At 48.8% G+C, this 14,848-nt stretch overlaps 1 protein-coding gene across 1 annotated transcript in view; it reads left to right on the forward strand.

The window, feature by feature from the left end:
* The first annotated feature begins 753 nt into the window (after positions 1 to 753).
* LOC143164755 (exocyst complex component 1-like) overlaps positions 754 to 14,848 on the forward strand; it is a 29,069-nt gene continuing 14,974 nt past the window's right edge. Inside the window, 6 exon segments of the mRNA XM_076347677.1 lie at positions 754 to 871; positions 2,238 to 2,365; positions 6,477 to 6,636; positions 7,417 to 7,610; positions 12,048 to 12,275; positions 14,297 to 14,429. Of these exon segments, the coding sequence (XP_076203792.1) occupies positions 754 to 871; positions 2,238 to 2,365; positions 6,477 to 6,636; positions 7,417 to 7,610; positions 12,048 to 12,275; positions 14,297 to 14,429 (961 nt within the window).

Genomic DNA, 14,848 nt, shown 5'->3' on the forward strand with positions numbered 1-14,848 from the left:
TGCATGCTTGGGCTGCTCAGCATGGCACAAGGTTGGCAAGGCGGCTGGACTGGCAAGTCGATCTGCCCTCGGAGGGTTGCTGTGCATTCCTGCTAAGCTAAAGCCCCTGGGATCTCCAAGGGGCAGGATAGCCCCGAGCTGAGCTCCCAAAGTGGAGGTGGGCTTCTTTTTTTGCAGCACTGACTTGCACGGTTACGTTTGTCCATCCCGTGCTGAGCTGCACCCCAGCTCAGTTTGAACATTGCGTTGTGTGACCCAGGAGGGTGATTTCTTGAGCTGTAAGTGCTGAAACAACGTGGGCCAACAAAAATAATCAGGCAATGGCTTGCTTGTAGCTGCTAACCTGTTTCACCTGCCCGTGGACATAATCCTGTTGCTCAAGACACTATGCTGAGTTAGAACCAAAAAGGAGGGGTTTTTGATGAAATTAGGAAAGTTTTGTTGTAGCCTTACTGGGCTGGATGCACTGGCATGTCTTGCTTGCACTGGGCAGGAATTCAGACCAGCTGATTATAAAAGGCCCTTCTGGCCTCAAGTCTACAACAATTGCTTAACACTCATGCTGTCTGCAAGACAACAGAGATGAAATCAGTGTGGGGGTGATGCATTTTACCTGTGTGCCAGGAGCTTGCGTGTGGATCATCTCTCCAGCCTGTTTGTGTTTCACAGGAGGTGCCGCGCAGCCTGCGGTGACCGCGAGCATCAGCGGGAGGCACACGCAGCTACCGCTTGCCGTTGCGTTCAGGTATCACCATGGCTTCTCTTTGGAGCTCGCTGGAAAAAGATGCGTGCAACCCACAGAAAAAGAGGCTGCTGGAAACCGTTCGTGTCCGGAAGACAGGGAAGAAGATGTCCATTCTCTGTGTTGTGGGTGAGAACCCCGGGGGACTGGGAGAGAGGTTGAGTTGCAAATCCAGGAAGGTTTCTTGCAGCTCTGGTCAGAGAGTTTGATCTCTGATGGCTCTTTTCCTCATTTGGGAGAAGAGGTAGGACCACTATTTGGAATGCTGTATTTTAAGATTAAATGAAGGAAATCTTAATCCAAAGATAGGAGCTGTGCCATGTCAGTACAGCATGTCAAGAGCTGGCAACAAAAGCACAAGTTCCCTCTTGAATGTTGGACGATCTTTAGCTGGCTAGAGAGAGCCGGGGTCTGCAGGATTGCTCCCTCCACCAATGTAAGATTATTTTTTTTACCATTTGCATCAAATCTGTCATTAGAGGTCAGCAACAAACCATTCTAACATGACACGGCATTACAGCCTCATTCTGTCTCTCCATAGTTTTGGTGAAAGTTTTAACAGTACCCAGGCATTTCAGGAGTACATAGCTATTTGATTAGGATCCAAAGGTGCAAGTGCTTTGGGAAATTTTCCATCTCCTTTGGTCTGTGCTTTTCCAGTTGCTCCATTACTCCTGAGAAGTTGTTAGCATAGATTTTTTTGACAAACTTACAGGGGAGAGACTTTCCTGCCAATAAGCTTCTAGACAGCGTAGTCACCTACTACAGGATTGATTTCTGACAGACTTAGCCATAGTGTTTACCTAAATGATGTGCTTCAACTTCCTCTGTTGTCAATGGAGGGCAGGAGGAATATCTCCAAGGGATGATGTAGCCACCCTATAAGTAGCATCTAAAATACATGAGTTACCCCTGGAACTGTCCCTGTCAGCTTTCTGGAGATATCTAGCTCATATGGGAGATCTAAATTATAATAGCCAGAACGATGTACAGTGAGCACCTCCCAGATGAACCAAGAGGTGACAGTAAACTAATTGGCGCTGGTATTCATTTTTGATGGGATATGTTAGTGTGGGTATCAGTCAAACAGTGCAGTGCTTTTGGACCCTGTTGTAGGGCCAGCAATATGGTATGTAACTACCATAAATCTTATTGCACTAGGGCGCCCTGTTCCCGTCACATTTGCTCTTGCTGAAATATTACTTATGCCTTGCGTAGAGCACAATGGCCTGGTTTAAAACTCATTGAAATTATTGGGAATCCCTCCATAGACTTCAAAGTACTCTGGATTAGACCCTGGCGAGCACTTCCCATATGTAAATACTCAATGAAGAGAAAAGTCAGTAGAAACCCTGTAGCATCTCTCCATACAGCCACAATGCAAAATCAGTGTCTGTGTGTCCATCTGTACCTGTCCGCTCACACTGAACTGTTGTGCACTGGGCTAACAATAATATTGTGGGTTGGTTGGTTTTTTTCTGTCCCTCATCCTCAGTGGACACCTTTAGGCCAATGCAGCCATTTCTGGTGCAGGTCAAGGTAGACTGAGGAGAGGAGTACAAGTTAGCCTACAGGTGGCCTTTAGCAGAGCTGAAGCTGGTAGATGGAAAGACTCTCAATCACGTAGGATTGATTTTCCTTCTGCAGCAAAGGGCAGAACTGATCATAGGGGAGAGATATGAATATGAAGCTAGAGAGACACAGGCCAGGATCCATAGGGGGATTCGGGTCCTCCGGAGCTCAGCCCATGCGTTTAGATGGTGGGAAGAGCAGCGGGTGGTGTGTGTGTGCGTGTGTGTGATTTCTAATATAGGACTGAACCAGCCTGAATGACACTAATTTTGAGGAAACAACCACCATCAAAAAAATATAAAAGCCTTCTGCCTTCCCTCAGAGCTGTTTTCTAGAGTATGGTGAACTGGGGTCTCTCCCTGGATGGTTCCTCCATCCTACATCAGTGCTTTTGGACTTCTCGTTTCCCTCATCTCTTCCAGGGAGATGCCTGTGCCCAGGATGCTGAGGCTGGAGTGATTTCCTCCCTCCTGAGTCATCCCTCCCTAAGTTAGGAAATGTCAGGCTGGCCAAATACCTGACCAGGGTGAGCAGCGAGTGGGTGACCGCTGCAGGGACACAGCTTCCATCAAAATCAGTGGGCAAACTCTCCTTATCCCTCCGGCAGAGGACCTCCTGAAGCTCTTTGCAGCAACCCTCAGAGGCTAGAGAGATGGGCTGCAAAGCACTGCTCTTGTCAGGTCTCCAGCATTTACAGAACACATTGTCAGGCCCATCTGTCGATCCATGTTGACAAACCTTCTTGACAGACATTTGCATAGGGTATTTAAAGATTAAATGGAGGCATTAACTGAAAGAAGGATTATAGATACCTGGAGTCGGCGTGAGTCTACGCTTTTAGGGTGACGTTAAGGTTTTTGGGAAAGAAAGCATGGACAAGATATTCCCTTTCTGCTGCTGGTGCTGGCAGAGTGTTGTTAAAGTTGTTATAATTAGTTTTTTTATTAATGTGAATGTTCCAGGGGCTTTGGCAAGGTGCCTGGATTTTCACAAGCATAGAAATAAATGAGAAAAAGAACAGCTTTCCAGTTCTACATCCAGGACAAATAAAGTACATCTGCACAGCATGTCTGAGAGGAAAATCACATTTGCAGGTTTGCAGGGCATCTTGATCCTATGGGTAGAACTGAACTGATATCTCACTGTCTTTTACATTTTCCCACGCACAAGGAAATACATGCTTTCATCCTGCCTGAGCTTTCCTCTAGCAGAAGAGCCTGGCTCCACCAAGTCTTCTAAACTGCTTTGACTCCTGAGGAGTTAGGATTACAAGATACCTCCAGGATTTTCAGTCCTTTCCCCCTCACTTGCCATCCCAATGAGAAGAACTGATCTTAAAACTGATCTCTACTATTAAAGTTTTGGTGTATTTTTGAAGCCTCTCCTACTGGGAGGCAAATAGCGAACTTGGTTGTCCCGATGCCTAAAGCCTTCTTATGACTCCGAGCCTGTATTCCTACCCGCATCATCCCCGTTTGCGCTTGTGCCATGGCTGTCCTTTAGGTTAAAGAGCTCTTCTCCTTTGCAGATTTATTTTAGATTGCCCCTATTAACCTTCCTTCTGGCAGGCTAAGCAGGCTGTCCCCTTAGTCTCCTCTTCTGTGTTGACTTCTCTCTTCCCTTTATCATGCCTGGAGCCCTCTTCCTTGCCTCTTCCTGGCTGAATTGATCTTTCTTGAATGCAGGCAGCGGGAATTGTCCGTATCATTCCTAAAATGGGATCTACTCACCAGCTGAAGCTGCTGCACAAGGTCCCCAGGCAGAGGAGAGGCTGAAGCAGTAGGCTGCAGCCAGGATGTGTTGACATCTCTCAGGGTCCCACCATGGAGGCAAGCTCCCCAGTGCAGCCCAGTGCTCCAGCCAGCACAGCCCCTCCCTGTTGCATGGCTTGGCGGGTCCATGGAAGTCAAAACAAGAGCTCTCTGTTGCTTGGCAGATCGTACCGGCTACAGGCAAACCGCGGCTCGTGGGTCGATATTCAATACACACAGCAAGGGCTTGGTTGTCAGGTCTGCTCTGGTGCGCTGGGAAGCCCTCTGTTCCCTGGCACCAGCGACGTCCTGACACTGCAAGTCCAGCGGTGCTTAAAGCTACAGCTCCCTTGACCAAAACAATATTAATATTTATGAAGCGATTAACGGATGCCTCCCTGCTTTAATAGCTCCTCATAAGGCATGCTATAAGCCACGCGCACTGCAAATTCCTCCCCCAGACATCACTGCTCTGTGCTGTTGCAGGGGCTGCTATCAAGCCTACAAAGCAATGCGGGGGCGTGATGTATTGCTTCAAGGTGTTTAGAAAGCAACCCTTAAAGCATCGTAGCACTGCATCCATCCTTATAAACCCTATGTCTGTTATGATGATTAGTATCAATAATTAAAGTGCGGCTTCTAAGTTCTCCAGAAGATGAGATCAGGCTGTGCCACAGAGCTAATGAGATGGTGCAGGAAGGAGTTTCTTTCTGTGGGATGTTCCTAGTTCAGCAACCTCCCTTATTCTCTCCACCTGTATATCACTTAGTGGCAAATACTAAGTCTCCTGTGGCTGGAGTTCCCCCTCCATGAGACTACATCCTTTGGGCATAGATAGATGTAGAGCTATTGACACTTACAGGGATGAAAACAACATGGGGAAATGCCAAGGGTGCTTTTCTTCCAGTCCACGCTCCCGTTACCTCAGGTGACCTTCCCCTGCCGGGAAATGGGGCCGCTGGGAGATGCCAGGTGAAGCACGCGTGACACCACAGTGCTGCTGGGGGGATTTCAGGTCTGAGCTTGTGGAAGCCTGTTTCTGGGTTTTGTCTGGGTGTTCCCAATTCTTGAGTGAAGAGAGGTTTGAGATTTCAGGTTGGGTGAGGATTGCAGAGGGGAATATCTGCAGCGGGAGGCAGGGTGGGTGCTGGGCTTACCCCAAATGCTTAACTCCGGTTGATTTGAGCTTTCTCATCCAGCATATCATTACACTGCAGAGCTTATTGCCACAGGATGCTGTAGATGCCAACGCTATGAATAAGTTCAAAAAACCACTAGAGGAAATCAGGGACAGTAGGTCCTTCAAGGGCTGTTAAACACAGTGCTGTGGATGCAACCTCTGGCTCAGCAAGCTGCTGGATCACGGGCTGCTGGAGGCTGGCAGGGAATCCTGAAGGCAATATAACTCCGGACTTGCCCTCTGAATGCTTTTTCTCCCAAGCATCTGCCACTGGCCACTGGCAAAATTCATCAGCGTTCATCTCCCAAAACCTGCAGTAAAAGGTGAGGGATTTATATAATCTGAAAAGAAATCAGGGTGCTGGATCAGGACACTGGGACTGGTTGATTGCTTGGTCTGACCCACTGTGGGTGTCCTGGTGTCCATATCTAGGGTCAGAATTGCTGTACATCCTTTTATTTTCAGTGTTTTCATCATGCCTATGATTACTTGCCAAGTGCCATGAACATACCTCTCAAATCCTACCCAGTTGCTCTGGGATAGCAGCAGAAGTCCAGGGAAAGATGTCTATATCTGCAGGAAAGAAACACGAAGGAGGATTTGCTGTTAACTAGAGGAATCACCTGCTGTCAGCTTGGAAATACAGAGCTTGTCAGGGAATTCATGGACTGAAAGACTTCAAATCAAACTTCTGACAACGGTTACCCTGGGTATGGTACAGTCGGTGTCCATCGCATCAGGTGGTATGGGGATGTTGGATGCAATAGCCCATTTTAGCCCTTCATCAGATCTGAGTCTGACTATACCCGTGCAGCTCCACCAAAACCAGTCTAGTCATCAGCCGGCAGCACTGGTCTCCCTGGGGTCACCTTCCCAGCATATGCCAGCCGGGCTTTTTGCTAGGTGGTCTCAGGGAGCTGTCAGGATCATCCCTCTGGTTGAAGGGGCTGCCTGTGCAGGCAGAGCTCTCTCCTCTAACATCTAAGCCCTGTGCTAGTCTCCGTTCACAACGTGGCTTCCTGGGGCCACTGAAAAGCCCAAAGCTTGAAACTGCAGCGTAGATGTGCGTCTCCCTCCCTCCTTCAACCAGGAGGTGTGATTCCTCCTGGTGCACAAGGTGTTTTCACAACATTCAGCGCCTGCCATTAAAATGTGCTGCAAACCTGTGCTGAGTGCGTGTGGTGTGGCAAGTGGCATCTAATTGATGTGGTAATTAACTCTTGACATCTAGGCAAGCCTGGATTTTGATCTGCAGTTCAATAAGGTTTACAAGTGGACTGCTAGCAGCTTTGATGAGAAGAAAACCTTTATCAGATGCTTGTGGAAGCTGAACCTCCGATTCCTTGCCAGCTCTATCCCATTTGTGAATGTCCCCTCCTATGCAGCGGAAGGCAATTAGTTTCCTTGTCACGCTCAGAGTGGTGTGGGTTTTTTGCATCATCACTATCATCGCTTTAGGAACAGAAGGTGAATAAATTTCAAACAGTGAATGTGGATGACAGGAGAGGCTGGGGTGGGTACCAGTGAGAGGGAAGCAGGAGGATCCATGTTTTGTGTATCTGGAGGCACAGCCACCTGATTTATCCACTGACTCTTGCAGTGCTAGGCTGGGAAGGAAAATAGATGGACAGTTTATCTTATCTCCAGAGATGCTACCTGCACTCTGGGTTGGGGAAGGCGAGCAGTAAAGTGTTGGAAATGTCAGGCCGGGGGGGAGACTGGCTGCCTGCCTGGTAACATTCCCCAGCAGTATATCAAGAAATACAGACATATATGAATATAAAAATATATTTTGCTCTACAACACATGACTATCAGTATATTTGATCAGAAGAAGCCTGTTCATCTTTGAAATGAATGTCTCAGCTTTGTATAACAAATATCAACATGCCCCAACACACAATCCTAGAGAGGTGAGCAAGTAAAAACGCAACCAGAGCTCAAATTAAGTTTCGAATGTCCGTTTTGTCCCTCTTTCAAAGCTGACCCTTTATCCCATCCACATCTTTCTTTGCTCCATGCTGTGATCTTATTCTAACTGACCAAGAGACTGAGACCACTGGACTCGTCACTTGGATTCGATGGGACCCCTGGCACTAATATTAGCAGGGCTAATAAAATGACATAGCTAGAAAGCTTTGGCCATCTCCACGTCTCCTCCTGTCCATGCAGGGAGACAAAGGCCCCAAGAAGACAGGAAGGACACTGCAGAGACTGAGAGCCAGGAGGAGCTCAGCGCATACCAGGAGATGACACCAAAGGAAGCTGCTGATGTGTTGAAGCTGATGGAGGAGTACAAGCCCCTTGTGAACAACTCCGTGGCCTTTGCAGAGCAGCTAAGCAACAATCTCCATGTGCTGAATGAGGTAAGGGGGCCAAGGGCTGTGACTCAACTGAAAAGAAGGTGCCTGGCCTGCAGGGGCACTGGACTGAGTCTCTGGGTATCGGCAGCTCTTTCGCTTGCTGTGAGCACTTGAGAGAAAGTCATCTCGGTGTTGTGCTACTTCAGCTCAAAAGGCATCTCACGTGCAAGTCAGGAGGACACTGCTGCTCCCCTCTCGAGGGTCAGTGTTTGTCCCACCATGCACTATCGTGGGGCTGCCTGCCCTTTGCAGGGGCTAAACAAATAGCTGCAGCCTGGCAGGCACAAATGTCTGCCTCTGATGAGCTTAACCGGCCTTAGACATTGGCTTGAGTGGTGTCTCTCCAATGAACGCAGTGACTGACCAACTCGGGGCAGATGAAGCCCACTGTCAGTTTTGCAAAGGAGTAAAACAAAATAGTGGCACAGACCCAGCTGCAGGGAAGGATACGGAGCCCAGCTGCACACGGACGTGTAGCTGTGAGGGATTATAATTTCTGGGGGCAGCGCAAGGACGGGTAAGGGTCTAACCGCGGGGCAAAATGAAGTGGGGTGCTCTGGGGCTGGCTGAGGGAGGTGGATGAGACTGGGGAGCTGCAAGATCTCCTTCACATTGTGCAGAAGGTCTCTGTGTCCCAAGCAGTGTGAATTAGGACCATCGTTTCTGTAATAACCAGTGCAGAAGAAATTTGTCTTAGGGCATTGCCTCTGGCCCTTACTGCTGGGTCTACAAACTGTGCCTCCGGCCAGGTCAGTGGTCAGCAGCGATCTTGAGCAATCCCACAGCCTTAACCACATCTGGAAGTGATTTACAGGAACTGTCCCAAGGGGAAAATGTGGTGACGATGCCCACGCTGTGTGTCTTCCCCTCCCTGTCTGCACGGGGCCGGGTGTCCCACGGGGAGGGTTAGCCTGCCAGACACCTCGGGGCACTGAGAGCTCCCCAGGCTCCTGCCAAATCCACAGCCAGGTCTGCAGCTCATGGCGTGCCTGGTCCAGCGTGGCCATCCGCAAGCAGGACGTGCAGAAGCAGTGGGGACGGGTCCTGCCCCATTGCCATGAGGGCTATCACAGATGCATCAAAAATTCCTGTTATTTCAGTTTGTTTGTTTGTTTGTTTTTTTAACTTGAGCACAGGCACATGAGTCACCTCAGGAAGGGGAGAACAGAGAAAAGCTGGGTAAGGAAGGATAAAGGCTGCTGAGTAGGGAGGGATGGGATGAATGTGCATGTAAAAAGTTGGGGGTGATGAAAAGCAGAAAGGGTGGTCTGACAGGCAGGGATGCCTGGAAGAAAAGGAAAGGGCCAACAGTGATCCCTACAGAAGGAAAAGCAGCAGCTAGGGAGAAGCAAAAGAGGAGAAAATGAAACCGAGCTGGAAAGAGATAAAAAGTAAAAGATAAACTGTAGTAGAAAGGGCCAATGAAGAAGGCACACATTATTTTCAGACTAGTGAGCTTTATTTACTTTATTAGAGTTGCTGTATTTTATTGCATTCCTGCAGAGGGTAACTTGTTTCTTTGAGTGCTGGAGCAAAATAATGAGATAGCTGCTCTGAGCATTTATCTTATGCTAATATATCTGGCGCTAGGATTTTATGCGTAGGTAGCTGAAGAACAAAGGGGGAAAAAAAAAGCCAAAGGAAATATCCTAAAACATATGAGAAACCACAAACTCTAAATCCAACCTCCTTTAGCTCCAGTATTTGCTGTGTTCCCAGTTTGTATTTATATATGACTTATTACACTTGGAAACTTAGTAGTTAATCTGGAAGACCAAACTCCCGAGGTCTGCTCCTGCTTGCTCTTAGCAAGTCGTACAGGCACTTTGCGACTGTTTCCCAGCTGTAAAATATCCTATGAGAGTAACTAATAAATCTCTATTAAGTTCTTTGAGATGAAAGGTGCTGTCGAATACATTATTTTAATGCCCTCTAATGAATAAATGTCACTTATTGCTAATACTATTAATTAATGAGATGTTTCTATTTCTAAGGTTTAATCTATGATATTAATTATTAATACCAGCAAGTTAGACTAGCACATGCATATATTTAAATGTTTTTCCCCACATCCCAGTGGTAACACCTTGTCCTCCTCTTACAATACTAATCACCCTCTGCTAACCCATCTCTTCTGGGGGTCGCGAAACACTGCACCAACAGCAAGAAAGCACTTATCTGCTTCGGAGGGAAGGAAAGCACAGCCAGGGCACCTGGGAGGCCGTGAGCTCTGATTTTTACATTGGTATTCCTACGTACTTGCAGGATCCCAGCACCTGCTGAAACGCAGGCAGCTCCTGGCGGCTTCGTGCCGCCTCCAGCGGGAGAGTTATTACCCTTACCCGAGCGGCGGTTCTCCGGAGAGCCCTTTCTGCCAGCAGTTGCCCTGCCAATGTCACTGGTGATGCTTTGCTCTAAGCAAACCCCCGTGGGTCTGTTAAGCCCTAACAAGACAATCAGAAGGCGCGGCGGTGACAGGCTTGTGGGAGGTTTATGGCTGTAATTTAGGAACATTTAATAAAATGTGAAGCTCCGGGCAGAGCCTGTGGCCGTGGGCCAGGGTCCCTGGCGTGCGGCTGGAAAGCAGCAGTCCGGGAGCGGGGCTGTTTGCTCCCTCGCAGGTCCCTCGCGCCAGCCTGCATAGGCTGGTTGGGCTCCGGGCAAAAGGAGCATTCGCTTAGCATCCTTGGTGCTTTTGGAGATGAGTATCTGCGTGCATTAGCATGCCCTGCTTCAAATCTGACTGCTGAGCCTGCTGGCAAATGAAACCTCTGCCTTCCCTGCCGTCACTGGGCTCCCTGTGGGAAAGCTGCATCACTTTGCAGCGTGGTAGTTGCATCTGTACCCTTCGATAGAGATGCTTTGCTGTGTTTGCTATGATATCAGACTTTTCTTTTCTACAGAATTCCTCTGACCTTTCCAGATCCTTTGTGAATCTGCCTACATCCGAAGTCATTCCCCACAGTCCTTTCTCCCCCACTTTCCCAAAACGGCACTACCTTTGTCACAGGAGAGTGTAATCCGTGCTTCGCCAGCGAGACCGAAGCCGCCCAGCCACATTGAAGAGTGGCTCTCACACATTTCAGGAGCACCTCCGTGCTGCTCCAGCATCTTGTCCTGCATGTACCACCTCTAGAGCTGGAGCGGCCGGCTCATTTTTATCCCGATAGCAATGCAGGTGGAGCTTGAAGAAGAGAAAGTCCTTAACACAGGGATTGTAGGTGCCCAGCATCTACCGTGCTTTCAGACACATTCCTAATTCGGAGCACAGGGTAGGTCCAAGCCACAGTAACCTGACTTGGGTTGACAAGACTGTGCTTCTCTTCCTCCTGTCATTTCCCACTGGCGAGCCAAGCGCAGGGCATAATGGAGGGTGCAGATACTTCTGCTGTTGTTCTTCATTTAATGAAAAAGACATCAGATAATTGAAATATCAGAAAAGACAAACTTCTTTAAAAGCTTTATTAATGGAGAGAAAAATAGCAGTCTGGAAGCCTCATGCCTCCCAGGCCCGTGTCTATTGATTGTTTTCTTTGATATCTCGCATGGTACATAGGCCCTGAAAACGATACAATTAACATTTGGAAGCAGTTAATCTCTAGCAGAGCTTGTCAGCAGCAATTAACACGCCGTTATATCTCTACCACCCGTCAAAACAAATGCCTGAGACCTCCCTAGGCAAATTGTGCCTTCAGTTTCTATATTAGACACATATATATGTGCATGTCTCATGCATGATTTAACTGTTTATTAATTCCACTGCCAGAGCAGCTCAGCTGGGTAACACCCTGGCAGCAGTGGCAATGCCCGGAGCTGTGCTAAATGTGCTGTGACAGGCACTTGGCATGGCCATGGTCTGCGTAAATGCGTTAGAGCTAGACAGAAATGGCCAGTGCCTCAAAGCTGGCATGTTTCCTTACAAATATTGTGGGATGGACACCGAGATCCTCAGGGGACTTCACCAGTTGTGGAGATGGAGGGTTGGAGACTCCATGTAGTGTCCACTTGGGACTTCCCTAGTGCACAGAGGGAAAAGCGGGGTGCAGAAGCCAGCAGGGCTTGGTACCCTCTCCAAACCTACAAAGACTGTGTTCTGCTCATGGTCGGATTTGCCCGGCGACTCCGCAGTAACCTCTTTGCTGTGGCAGACGAAAGTCCTCTGAGCGTACACCTTGCTCAGGGAAGGGTTTTGTTCTACCCCGGCACTTGGGACTTGCAGATGGTTACTGATACACAGAGTTTAGCCAAGTGCAAAGATAAGACATTGACCTTGTGCAGGTAGTGATGCAGGACAGCTGCAATTATAACAGCACCTTGCACGTTATAATGACAGGGTCTCTGCTTTGACTTGGGAGAGCGAAGGTCAGGATATTTGGCTCTGAGATGGTGGTGATCAGTCCCTGCTACAGTGCTGAAGCCCTCCGTTTCTCCATTTCACAGGCCAACCTTAGAGCTATTATCTCTTCTGAGAAGCGGGTGACACAGCTGATGAGCTCCATTGACGAGGCCCTGGCAGAGGTGGCCAGAGTGGAGGAGACCTTGCAGATCTACGATGAGTTACTGGGAAGCGTGAAGCAGCAGATGGACCACATCCACAGGGAAAACTCCTTGCTGCATCGCATCGTTTCCAACAAGACAAGGCTGATGGATGAGATCCTCTTCCTTACGGTACATGGATTTGCAAAGACATAAATCTTCAGCCTGTTGCATCTATTAGAAAAAAATTTCAGTGAGCCTCAAACTCTCTGAAAACTATTGTCTGTCTGCAAAGGCTACAGAGCTTCTCTGGCCCAGAAATGAGGGACTTTGTTGTCTTAATAATATAAGGACAGCCACACAGCTGGGATGGAGTACAGGTAGACCAGCAGCAGACATGATGTGCAGTACCCTCACTGTGGTCCAGGGCTGTAAGAGGGGTCCTTGAAAGTCCTTTCCATGGGCAAGATGAGCCTCAGATCACGTAATGCCAAGGACCTTCCAAACGCAGCTCTGCAGCCTTTCACTTGGGACGCTGTGGTCTGCCTTTCACTATCAGCTTTGGGACCTTCTTACATGCCCAGAGGCTGCTGGGGCAGTGCTTTTACCCTTGCACCCAAAGAACTGACACCCTCTCAGCCTGGTGCCTTCAAATTCCAGGCGTACTTATGTCTGGTTTGTGGGGTTACTTGTGGGAAGCAATTGTCACTGAGGACAGTTACTTTCTTCCTCCCTTCACTTGGCAGCTTTCAGTCTATATTTTTGTACTAGGGAAAAACCGCTCTCGTTAGTAAATAAGAGTAATTTCAATAACCAATAATCATTACCCAGGAATATGCAAGCACAGTACTTAATGAGCAATTAGAGCCAGTGCATGCAACACCGGCCCCGGGTCAAAGCATGCTCCCATCAGCACTGATAACCTCACATGCAGAGAAACCACTGGGGACTTTGGGAGGGTCCTGAGGCAAACTATACGTCTACCATGGGAAAAGCATTCTGGGGACTCCCTGTTGCCCTGGAGAGGAGCCCTGGAGAGGCTATTTGCCCAGAGACCCTGTTGCTTCTCTTCCCACTGATAGGAGCTTCCCCATTCCTTTTCTCTCCTTTGCTTTCTTTTTTTCTTTTTTTCTTTTTTTTTCCACCCTTGAAGGTAACTTAACTGTTAAGTCGATGTCTGCCATCAGTGGTGGACTTTGTGCACATCAGCCTGTCTCAGCATCCATTGCGGAGTAAGGAGCTTTTCTCTGCAGTACCTCATAGCCACAGAGACACTGGTGCAGGAGACAGCACAGCCAGTGGAAAGACTCTTGATGAGCTCTGGGAATATGGGAAAGCAGATTGTTTACAAACATACCATAAATGCAAGAACTGTGCAGTAATAGCACAGCTAATCCTCACTTCCACTGCTTACGGTGACCTCTATGCCATTGACCTCTGTGCCAACGAGGCTGGTGAGGGGTCTGGAGAACAAGTCTGATGAGGAGCGGCTGAGGGAACTGGGGTTGTTCAGCCTGGAGAAAAGGAGGCTGAGGGGAGACCTCATCGCTCTCTACAACTACCTGAAAGGAGGTTGTAGCGAGGTGGGGGTCGGTCTCTTCTCCTTCCCTAGTGATAGGACGAGAGGAAACGGCCTCAAGTTGCACCAGGGGAGGTTTAGATTGGATGTGAGGAAAAATTTCTTTACTGAAAGAGTGGTTAAACATTGGAACAGGCTGCCCAGGGAAGTGGTTGAGTGACCATCCCTGGAAATATTTAAAAGACGTGTAGATGAGGCGCTTAGGGACATGGTTTAGTGGGCATGGCGGTGTTGGGTTGATGGTTGGACTTGATGATCTTAGAGGTCTTTTCCAACCTTAATGATTCTATGATTCCATGACCTTTTAATTTCTGAGTAACTCAAGCTGCGGCTTCCTTAGCTTTTTCTTTCTCCTCCCCACCACTTGGCTGCCAGTAGTGATCCCAGAGGAGCCAGCCCTTTGGAAACTCATGCTGAGGTTTGCCAGGGCTTCCTTGGCGACCGCTGCAGTTGTTACTGTGCAGACCTTTGTTTTTGGTGGGGATAGAGCAGCATGGTCTTCTTGACGGACACATGCAGCCTGGCAGCTGAAAGTAGCACTTGGCTATTTCAAGCCAGCAGCCTTTTGGGTGGAATAAGAAGGGATGAGAAGCTGGCTGTGCTTGTACCTGTTCTCTTCTGGCTTTGTTTTTAGACCCACCTCAACCTCAGCAGGGAACACTGTGATGCCCTGAGCCGGGCAGATCTTTCCAGCCCCAGCAGAGTGAAAGCCTGCATTGCTGCAGCAGAGGCTTTATCTGGCTGCATGAACACCCAGATACAGCCCGGTGAGTAGAGAGCAGAGATTTATGTCTGCAAATGGCAAAGCCACCAGCCCATCCACAACCTGTGCTGCCCAGCCTCTGCAGGTGCCCCTGGACCGCTGAAGCCGGAGGGGGGTGTTCCCAGGAATTAGCTCACACGCTTGCTGGCCAGCCCTGCAGGCTGCCTGGAGCAAAGCAGAAAAGAAATAGAAGGCAGGCATGTATTTGGGAAGCTAAGCAGCAGCACTGTCCTGGGGGTACGGGGGGGTGTACGGTGCAGAGCACCCTGCAGCACACCTGGAGCTGCAAGCTGGGGAAACAGGCTTGCAGGGTTGGCTTTCTTCTGAAGATATTGCTGAAGCTTTCAAAGTCTTCAGCAGCTTCACCTAGAAGCACAGTCAAGCAGGGCTGGGAAAGCCAATGTAACATTACTTCTGAACATC

This window comes from Aptenodytes patagonicus, chromosome 9 (assembly GCF_965638725.1).
Source record: "Aptenodytes patagonicus chromosome 9, bAptPat1.pri.cur, whole genome shotgun sequence".
NCBI classification, from domain to species: domain Eukaryota; kingdom Metazoa; phylum Chordata; class Aves; order Sphenisciformes; family Spheniscidae; genus Aptenodytes; species Aptenodytes patagonicus.